General features: G+C 38.1%; 1 protein-coding gene across 5 annotated transcripts in view; it reads right to left on the minus strand.

Moving 5' to 3' along the window:
• csnk1g2b (casein kinase 1, gamma 2b) overlaps positions 1–10,997 on the minus strand; it is a 40,401-nt gene that overhangs the window by 4,941 nt on the left and 24,463 nt on the right. For 2 of the 5 annotated variants that reach the window (XM_014007343.1, XM_014007342.1), the window contains 8 exons: positions 10,546–10,694; positions 8,254–8,488; positions 7,433–7,518; positions 3,863–3,947; positions 3,633–3,781; positions 3,438–3,506; positions 2,121–2,222; positions 852–958 (listed from right to left, as the gene is read on the minus strand). In XM_014007343.1, the coding sequence (XP_013862797.1) occupies positions 852–958; positions 2,121–2,222; positions 3,438–3,506; positions 3,633–3,781; positions 3,863–3,947; positions 7,433–7,518; positions 8,254–8,488; positions 10,546–10,694 (982 nt within the window). The remainder of the gene's footprint in view (positions 1–851; positions 959–2,120; positions 2,223–3,437; positions 3,507–3,632; positions 3,782–3,862; positions 3,948–7,432; positions 7,519–8,253; positions 8,489–10,545; positions 10,695–10,997) is intronic. The other 3 variants (XM_014007345.1, XM_014007347.1, XM_014007346.1) reach the window with 3 other exon arrangements.

Genomic DNA, 10,997 nt, shown 5'->3' on the forward strand with positions numbered 1-10,997 from the left:
ATTTTTGGTTGAAGTATATAAATATTGCTAATAGACCAATTATTATTATTCATATCTAACTATAGCAGAAACGTTCTTGGCTGTCAGTTTTAAACTTAATTTAATTTCAGGAAATCCTCTAACAACCCAAAATTTGGAGTTTTAGGACCCACAGTGGGGTCTTAACCCCAAATTGCTGTAGATGAAACCTTAAAGTCCCCGTGACATCAATTTTTTGTAAAAGATATGAATGCATTTTTGGAAAGACGACATTATTAAGATATTACAAAATTAATTTCACATTGCTCAGATGGACAGTTGTTGAGATATTTGCATGTGAAATAACAGGAAGTGATGTAAAGGGAATGTCTGCATGTGAATATTTAAAAAATAACTTTTACCAATTATTTTAATATTTGAGATGAATTACAATCATCCTATTTATGATGTGTTAACATTTTTAAGACTTCTGAAAGATTGATTTAAGACATTTTAAGGCTAATTAAGGCCTTATTTTTGGATTGATGAATTCAATGCTTTTTAAGAATTAAGGATCTGCAGGAACCCTGGAATATGTGTCTGGATTTTGTTTGATATTTTACTTAGTGATCTTGTGTTGTGTGTTTTGTCTTCTTGTCTCAGGACTAGAGATGTAAATTATCAACTATGCTATAATCTGGCTCATTTACGGTCGATACAGAGGTATGAGATTGTTCATTAATGTGCACTATCCTGATTAAATAAATAAAAATTGTGTTTAACTAAAATCTGAATAAAACGTTTAACTTTGTACTTCAAACACAAGATGAGTTCCTGTTGAATCTAAACTCAGCAGCAAACAGCACTGAACTGGACTTCTRTTCGGTTCGTACTTGGGTTCGTCGGCCACTTCAACCTCGGTGGGAGCAGTGATGGGAGCGTTGGAGTGTCCGGCTGTGGGATCGTCCGTGTTCAGCTCGCCGTTCGTCGAGGGTATCACCTGCACGGTTAAGAGAACACCAACACCTCTGAAACACACGCCATCTGAGCCGAGGCGGAGCGTTCATATGAAACGTCTCCAGATACAAAAACCTCTCGGCGTAGATCGTCGTCCAACCCAGTGGTTCCCAAACTTTTCAGCTTTTGACCCACAAAATACCAGCAGCAGAGACYTGTGCCCCAAGCTGTTGTCGGTTGATAAACATAGTTTTCAAGTTAAATAAACAAGAGCATAGTAACATTATTTATTAGGCTATTTTTGTCATTTTAAGTACACTAATCTTATTTTTTTGTAAAAACAAAGGCAAAATAAAATTCTTAGTTGTCATTTTCAGTGTAATTAATTCAGAAAATAATTTCAGGACCCCACCTTGATGTTTCAGGACCMTACTGTGGGTCCTGACCCCAACTTTGGGAACCACTGGTCTAACGTGGACTGCATCGCAYTGTAGATGTGTTCATTTCACATATTTTCTTTCTAAAAACCAAGTTAGGCCTACATATGAATGAGGTTTTACTTGCTGCAGTGATTCCTCTATGAAACTTTTGTTTGAAACTAATAAAAAAGGAGAAAGTATCAGCCTAATTGAAAAAAAGGGAAATCAGAATGATGGCTGGTGTGAGCAAGAGGAACAACAAGGAAAACCTGTTTTTGGCTTTTGCAGAAGACACAAAAACACAAATCTGCCCTTTAAAAGCTGCAGTTCTAAGTGCTGACAACAGGTGGCAGGTTTGCTCCACTTTATTTTTTTTAACTGTCACTTCATGTTTTGGCTTCAAGTGCATAAAACAGAAAAAAAAATGTTGCTTCACTGACAAACACTACAGCAACAAAATCTACTCAGCTGCTTATGGCATCTCGGTGTTTCTCTCTTAAAAAGAAAATAACTAAAAGATTAGCATACTGCTGGATGTCATCTCTGTACGGCCTTCACTGCAAGCAGCCTACAAGCAGACGAGCAACATGCAGAGCTCCGGCAAACACACGTTCAAAGGATGCAAAACGCACGAGAAACAAATGTGGGATCTGACAGGCAGGCGATGTGGAGTTTGTGAGGAAGGAAGGGTTGTTCACAAAAAAATTAACTAAATAAAAATATTTAAAAAAATCACATGGAATCATGCATTAGCCATCAGAGCAGCAGCAGAAGCAGCAGTGGTACCTGAACAGAGCCCCCCAGCCGCTCAGCTGTGAGGTGCGACCCCAGAGTCTCCTTATTGGTCACGGGAGTGGGCTGAGACTCACTTCCTTTGGGCTCAGGTGACTTGACACAAAGAGCAAAAAAAGGGGGGTTTGAGGCAGGTGGGCAGGAAGTGATGAAAACAGGAAGGTGGAGGGGGGGTGCAGGTGAGGTGAGGGGTCAGAGGTGAATTTGGTGAAGGGAAGAGATGAAAGAGGCAACAAGAAAGAAGGGGGGAGGGGAGTGAATAAAAAAAAGAAACAAAAAAAATTATAGAAGACATCTCCCAAGCAGAAGCAGGCTTGTTAAGACAAACTATGTTAGAGGAGTAAAAGGAAGCAAAAATTTATRTGAAGCACAGATCAACACACTAATAAAGTCATGCAGAAAAAAAAAGAAAAAAAAAAGGAACCAGCCTTGATCGTCTCAGTGAAATCGAGACGCATTATCTGCTCGATTTACCAGAAGGGTGGTTTAAAACCTTCCATTACAAACATTTGCTCTTCTTAGAACAGACAGCGGGCACAAACGCTGGACTGCTTTATGTCACGACCAACGCACAYGGTACACAAGGAAGTGCTTTGGCAGCGTTACAAAGATGGCAAGTTGTTACCAAGCCAATCACATTAAATGGAGAGCTGTAAAAAAAGGCTAGAGTCCACTGTAATAAGTCTGCCATAAAATAAAAAAATGCCCTCCCCTCTTCAGCTTTACGAGAAATGATGAGTCAGTACAACGGCCTTGTCTGGATTAATATTTCTGTCAATCAGGCAAAATTAATGTTCTCTATATTAAAATTAACCAAGTAGTCTTCCCTACACAAAACAAGGCTCGGATAGCATGCCATTTAAAATAAAAAAGTACATTTTGGCACACACTAAGTTTGTCATCACTGGTATGAACAATGCAGTTTGCATTTTCACCTCATGCACGCAATGACTGGCGCTTAGAGTGGCATGGTGTCAAAAATTATATTAGGCCATAAACTTTTTGCTTTTGTTGTTTTCCAGCTGAAGCAGAAGAATCACCTTCACGCATGTCAGTTTTTTTTTTTTTTTGTTTGTTTTTTTTTTTTAGGTGGGGCGTTGTTGGAAAGGTTGGTTCTGGTAAAATCTTTGAGGAGATCTGAGATCATCGCTTAGAACAGGAACAGGAAATAGCAGTCATTTCTTTCCAGGAAGTTTTCCCACAGTGAAACACTAAAAACTGGTCCGGTAGAGAAACTCGAACGACTGGGTTGGCTGAGCGGTCGGTCAGCTGAGCGCGCAGAGTGGGTGTGGTTAGAGTTGATGATCTCACCTGGTTTTTCGGCTGTTGTACTTTGGGCTGCAGAGGTGTGTCGCTGGGGATAGGGCCTATTGGTGTGGGCTGCAAGAAACAAAACAACAAAAAATTACAGAAAATATGCACTTCTGACAACAAAAAATCAACTTTAACCATGACACCTAATAATTTCAACAGGAAATGTGAGGTTAAAACATGAAGTCCACTCACGAGAGACTTGCCRACCCAGTCGTACTCATAGTCAAAGATGTAGCCGTTCCTGTCGAACAGATCAGTAAAAAGCTTCCTCAAATAATCATAATCTGGCTTCTCAAAGAAGTCCAGCCTCCTCACATAGCGCAGGTAAGTGGCCATCTCTTCTGTCGCAAAAAAGAACAGGATGTCAAATAAGATTAAAAAGCAACAAAACCATAAAATAAACACCGACTGCTTCAACTGACCAGGGAAGCTTTCACAAAGAACTTCAATAGGCGTCGCTCGCTTGGTGTCTCCGATCTTCTGGTATCTCTCTTTCAAAGTGTCCGCCTAGAGAGGATGGAGAGTTGTAAAAATATTATTTGCCATCCTCCRATAAACAGCTCTGTACAAGTTAACAGACGTGATAATTATGTGTCAGTCTGGGGTCTCGGCTTGAAAACAGATGCAAATTCTCCAGATGGTCATTCTGAGCTGTCCTGACATTTAGACCCCCGGAGCTGTTTGTTTACACAAATCTGCCAAGTCACTTTAGATGGAAGAAACATCTTTTAACACATTACTGAAGCAGTGACAGGGAACGATATCAAGTTATGTTTAAAAAAATAGGGACAAAATCTACAAAAAAAATTTAAAAAGCAGGCACCGTCTTACAAAATGAAATGATCCAAGTCTAATCTTGTTGGGAACACATGATAAAACTTGTGCAGGGTTCGTACACTTTTCTCACTGTAAAATTCAAGCACTTTTCAAGGTAAATTATCAAACATTTCCAGCATCAAACTTCGGAGCAATCAGTTCTTTCCCCATTCAGCTTTATAACCACGGCACACACAGCATTCCTTACGTGAAACAAGTTATTGTATTAATATGAAATGACATAAGGAGCCCAAAAGACATCGGGGGCACAGCACAAATGATGGGACACTGCCGAGCYAAAGCTACGTTTTGCATAACTGAAACCATTAGCTAAACACCTTTACTAGTGTTTTCAATAAAATGTTTTGTTGCTGCAAATTTTAAAGAGCAGCAGATGACAAAACTCTAGCTCGATCCATCCTTCAAACAATCAATTTGTAATTTATCTGCTAAATTGTAAGCTAGCTTAAATTTAAGATTCCCTCCCACTACTTCTGCATCATGGCTCAAACTACTTGAGGATTTGGACCTTGTTTCAACCTTTTATATTTAGCGTTTTAGAGCCAGCGGTCATTAAAACGACCACCTGGCATGCCKTTTTCTCCCGCTTAACTAGCAAGACAGTTACGTGCTCAAAGCAGGTTTGCTTCATAGCTATGCCGAATGAATGGGCGGCACGACGGCTCAGTGGTTAGCACCGACGCCTCACAGCAAGAAGATCCCGGGTTTGATCCCCGGTTTGGACCTGGRGTCTTTCTGTGCGGAGTTTGCATGTTCTCCGGGTACTCCGGTTTCCCCCACACTCCAAAAACATGGACAATAAGAAAAAGAGATCTGCGATGTCAATGGGATTTGCCTGGAGAAACGACGATAAAATAAAAATGAAAAATAACGCTGCTGGCAGAGCGGGTGGTGTTTTAATCAGGTGATTTTGCTCCATTTTGTGCCTTTAACATAAAAATATCAAATTGAGGTTTTTAATCAAACCGTTAGAGYGAGTGCTCTTTATTACAAACTGTGCAGCTAGAATATCAAGCACTTTTAAAGGMCTTTATACAGAAATCAAACCCTTTCCAAAACTTGAAAGTTAAAATTCAAGCATTGTCAAGGATTTCAAGCACCCTGTACAAACCTTGATTATGGTAAAAATAAATAAATGTTTTCTATGCAGTCGTGTTTACGTCACTTTTTGCTCCCCTTAAATTTTTATGTTAAATGTTTTGCTGTTCCAAGTTGCTGAATGTATAACAGCACAAAGGCTTGTTTTGGCTTGATCCGTGCGATGTCCCCCCACATTACATCCCTCACATTCATCTACCGAGAGCTTCCGCCCACACAGCAACTGTTCAGATGAGATGTCTTTTCTTCTCCACTATTCTTTGATATTGAAGCCTTCAGAAAGCAGCGCAACTCCGCCGCTTGCTATGACCTGCCATCCAGGCACCTGTCTTTGTGGCCTTTTAAAGCGCTCCGGGCTCTTTCAACTTTTAAAATATAAAATAATAATAATAATAATAAAACAGTGGTGGAAGTTTATATGTGATTATGTAACAAAAGAAAATTTGATGAGTCATAACTCTGGTAGATAAATGAAAAGAGCTGTAAAGACCGACATTTTCAGACTTTTGTTTTGGAAATTCTGCTCCAACATTTGCAGCAACTCTATGAAGCTATAACAAAAAAATTATAATTTTTAAATCTCCTTTTGGAAYAAAAGTTTTGCGTTCTGATAAAACACGTGATTATCACTTCCTCCTAACTGTAACAAGTTAAAACGGTCAGTTTACCGCTAACATATTTGTACAAACTAAATTAAAACCAGTAAAGTTGGTTAGTTTCCATAGATTTTTTTGGCCAAAGATCATGGCTTTCAAAAGAAGTGAAACAGTCAGATGTCACTGTGCACACCAAAGATTGCCATTAGCTAGATTACACTTGTTTTTTTACTTTTAAAAACTTTCCCAAAAGAAGGGAGGTGCTGTGCTGGAAAGTGCACAAGTACACTTAAGAGAAAAAAAAATAAAAAAATTCCAGCTGTCTGACATGGGTCAAGCTGAATATCAGAGGATTCTGGTCACAAAAGATTAATAGATGAGTAAGAATTTAATTTCCTTTTAATGTATTTTGAATGTAATCATGGAAACGGAGCAAACTAAAGTTTCTTCAAATCCATTTGTGATTATATTAATTTTGAAGAGCTTTAAAGGTAATATGAAATCTTATTATGTTGGCTTTAGGTGATTAAAATCTGCACACTTTGCCGTTATAACAATAAGAAACTAAGCTAAAAATCATTTTCATAACCTTTCTAAACTACAAGTGTAATCATGAGAGTGGTGTGTAATCGGTCCGTGTAACTTTTGGTCATTTCATTTTTGTTTTAAAACACAGATATTAAAAATATATATATATTTAGTATATAGTTTTTTTGTTCTTCATAAAAAAAACAATATTGCAAAAAAGAAAAACGGATAGTTTTTCCTTCTTTTGTTTTATACTCCCAAAAACGGAAAACAGACCGTTTCTTCATTTTTGCCGAACCAGAAGTTTGCCGAAAGGCACCAAAATACAAGGCGCTCTGCTCACTTTGATTTGTCGCTTGTTCTCATCAGTTTGCAGATTTCAGCGCCATTAGGATGGCTTTACAACCAAATTCTGAAATTGTGTAGGCTACATGTCGAGAAATGGATCGTCTTCTAYGGCAATCTCTGCGGCTATTTCGCATGGTTATGGAGAGAAAAGTGGTGTTCTCCCCGAGGAGCATCAGGAGATTTTGCTTGGAAAATGTTTTGAGTGRACTCTGCTGCACATCTAGTTTTCACCTAAGATTCGACCAAGTTTGTCTGCAGCCACGTCCTCCTCTCTCAGAGACAAATGTAAACAACAAACTGCTCCATCTTACTGTAACGTTACATTCACACAGTGGATGGGAATGTTTCTATTAAAAAATAATAACATTTAAAAAAAAGTATTTCCTGTATGGCAAAAATAAAAAGTCCTTTTTTGGAATAAAAAAATAAATAAATTCCAATGACTGACTAAACACATTTTAGTTTAAAATTTTATACGATATATTTTGAAGTGCAAAAATAAAATGCTGTGTTATGAACTTAAAATATTCCAAGACAGATAAATACACATACAGGCTAACTTTTGGGTATGCTAGAAAACTGTACCTTTAGGCCCTGCCAGGGGAGGCTTCCTCTGAGGAAATACATAAACATGTGACCCAGCGCCTCCAGATCATCCCTTCTGCTTTGCTCTGAAAATAAAAACAATATTTTAAAGTTTGCAGCTTGCTTTGAGAGACAAATAATTTTATAACACATGTACATTAGTAAGAGGAAAGTGAAACACAATTTCACAAATATTATAGGATTAAAATATAGCTTATTAAGTATTAAAGGTGGGCTCAGATAAAGGAGTGAAATGTTTTTTTAATAAAATAAATAAAAAAGTCTTGATGTGATTAAAATGGAGGCTTTTGTTTGTTGAAAAACAATGTAGATTTTCATTCAAACCAAACACYTAACTTAATATTTGAGTTACAAAAGAAGAAATGATCTTTAAAATTACCACTTGGGGTTAAAAGTTACAACAGAGTAAACCAGTGGTGTCCAATCCTGGTCCTCAAGGACTGCTATCCTGCATGTTTTACGTGTTTCCCAGCTTCAACACACTTGACTCAGTGATTCAACTATCTCTTCAAATTCTGCAGAAGCGTGTTAATTAAACAATCATTCAAATCAGGTGTGTTGGAGCAAAGATATCTAAAACATGCAGGATCGTGGCCCTCGAGGTCCAGGGTTGGATACAACTGTAGTGAACTGTCACAGAAGATCAGAAAAATAACTCTCAACAAGTTAATTATTTTTTAACTGTGAATCGTAACAATAATCATATTATATTGAGAATATATTTGTTTTCAGTGCAGTTAGTGTACTTTCAAATTTTAATCCCTCCCAAATTAACAGACAGTTTTAGTTTAAATACTCACCTTTTCCCAGGTGTGTGTTAATGCTCATGTAGCGTGCCGTTCCAGTCAGACTCTTGTGCTCCCGGTAGGGGATGTGTTTTTTGGTCTCGGGGTCTATATATTCTTTGGCCAAACCAAAGTCAATGATGTGGATGGTGTTCTGCCTCTTGCTTCCAGGCCTCCCAACAAGAAAGTTTTCAGGTTTCACATCTCTATAAATGAGGCTCTTGGTGTGAACGTACTCCATCCGTGTTATCTAGAGAAGCAATCAGTTGGGGGGATGTTAGTGTTTGAATTTTTCAGTTTCCTGTTTCAAAACTGCCTGACATTCAAAGAAATTTAGCTTTTTTCCCCCTTTTGTCACCTACAGTCCAACTAAGGTGAGTGTATGACAMAGTAAGATTTCTGATTGTCAACGCCGAAAAAGCCGTGATCACACGATCTACTAAACACGGAAAAGGGTCAAGTTCAAAGTTTCATATTAATTTGCTTTTGAAACTATGTTTTCTGTCTGTATCCGGATGGACATTTTAAGACATTCTTCGAATTCACCAGCTTTAATTAGGTTTTTCTTTGAATATTCAACCCAACCGACCCGGTTCCACAAGTCCCGTCTAACGTGCAAACTAAAGGGCTCGACACACGGGAGGCGACGTCGCTCGCTCTCCATTCATTTCCTATGGAACCTGTGCGGTGAGGCGACAATCGCTTGCCCTCCTCCAGCTAAGCGACCGGCGAAAATAGTGCATGTGAAATTTCGCGCTCGTACACGTAGACGTGCACACGCGAGCTTGCGACGCGAAATATGAAAGTTGAAAAATGTTCAACTTTTGTCGCTGTCGCTTAGCGTACAACCAATCAGCGAGGGTTTCATTGACTGACCAATGAGAGGAGAGTATGCTACACACTGCAGTTAGCTAACACTTTCACCAAGTGATTACTAAAAAGCTTTGTGGGAATTTATTGGCACCAGGGTGAAGTTTATGGTAAGTTTTTCCTCATAAAACTGTATCTTGATGTGCATTTGTTTTTCAATATCATTAGCATCGCAAGATTTGTTTTAGTTTACACGTCCGTAATGCACACCCGCCTTCAGAGTCAAGAACCAATCAAATTTTGTGAAGACAAGCGATCTGAGAGTGCGATTCGCAACGCTGCGATCGCTATCACGTCCCGTGTGTCGGGTTTCACCCTGGCTGCGATGACAGCCGTTAATCGCTGTAGTTTGTCGCTGCTGTGTGTCGAGCCCTTAAGAGTGTATTCACCCCAAGCTCCGGAGCTGCAAATTCCTCTGATAAAACATGGATTTCAGGTATAGAAACGTGCGCTGCTGTTGATTCTGCTAACCGGGGACCTTTAAAATTCCTCATTTCTGCCAGTCCAATGGATCAACACGAGCTCACCCACAACTTCAGTTTATACTTTATAACCCTTTCAAAATAAACTATGACGGCAAAAACAAATGTTGGAAAGCTCTGAGCCTTTATTTTCCTTTCTTTTTTATCTTGGCTGGTAGGTTTTGTGTTCAATTGGAAAAGTACCATCGGGAAACAACTTCCACAAAAAAAAAAATCCCAAATTTACTTCCCATTCCTAGCCTATATTACAAAAGACATTGATTCTTCACTGAAGGATTAAAGGTGCAAATTTACTAGTGAGCAAAGCAATCAAACTAGGCAGTGGAGTCAGAGTGGTRAATTTGTGTTGTAGAAGTTGTTATAGACTTGTTTTAATATCTATTTTGAATACAACCTAGAGTTTAAGTGTTAACCTCATTCAACTACAAATGATCAAATTCATTCTTACCAGTTCTGACTGGTTTATAAATAAAATAAAGTTTTCCTTTTTGTGATCTATATTGTGTTCATTATCTGCTGCTTGTACCTGCCAGTTTACTGCTGAATAAATCTAATAAATATTTGATAATACTGTCAGAAGCGAGCGCTTTAACATCCATTTAGAAAATTTAAGTCTGGTAAATGATGAATGAGTGGACTATATGTTGAAACAATTGACTCTTGACTCCACTGCTGCAGTGTTTTCCAAAGATAAATGTGCATTGGTACACATAAATATTTAAAGCTCTACTAGATTTGAAAAATGGAAACACTGTTTATAGTTTATCAATAAGCGTGTCAATTTGAACAAACATGTTGTAAGAGTTATGTTTTTGACTTCTTGGAGCCTTTGTTTTGCTTACTTTTTTATGACCTATAGTTTCAGCCAAATAACAATAAAAGTTTCCATATGCATTATATTTCCTACAAAGTAAAYAGCAAGCTTATTCATCATCACAAAAGCTGCTGTTCTTACCAGCTGTATGGCTATCATGAGGACAGTCTTGAGGGAGAAGGTGCGGTCACACAAGTCAAACAGGTCCTCTAAACTGGGCCCGAGCAGCTCCAGCACCATGGCGTTGTATTTCCCACAAGGACCGAAGTAGTACACCTGAGGGATTCCCTCTGCAGAGACACAGACACACAAATTATTATTTTTTTTGTAAATTTATTCATTTTAATTTAAAAACAAAACAAATACTATACATACAACAAAAATACCAAATCACAAATAAAATGAAATGTAGCAGAAAGAAGAAAAAAAATCTTATTTACATCTGCCCCTTTTTCCAAAAATAAATAAATTAAAACAATTATAGTCTTCATACAGCAGGTAAAATAAGTATTGAGCACGTCACCATTTTTCTCAGTAAATATATTACTAGAGGTGCTAATGACATGAAATTTTCACCAGATGTTGGTAACAAC

The sequence above is a fragment of the Austrofundulus limnaeus genome, unplaced genomic scaffold, assembly GCF_001266775.1.
Source record: "Austrofundulus limnaeus strain Quisiro unplaced genomic scaffold, Austrofundulus_limnaeus-1.0 Scaffold41, whole genome shotgun sequence".
In the NCBI taxonomy this organism is placed as follows: Eukaryota; Metazoa; Chordata; class Actinopteri; order Cyprinodontiformes; family Rivulidae; genus Austrofundulus; species Austrofundulus limnaeus.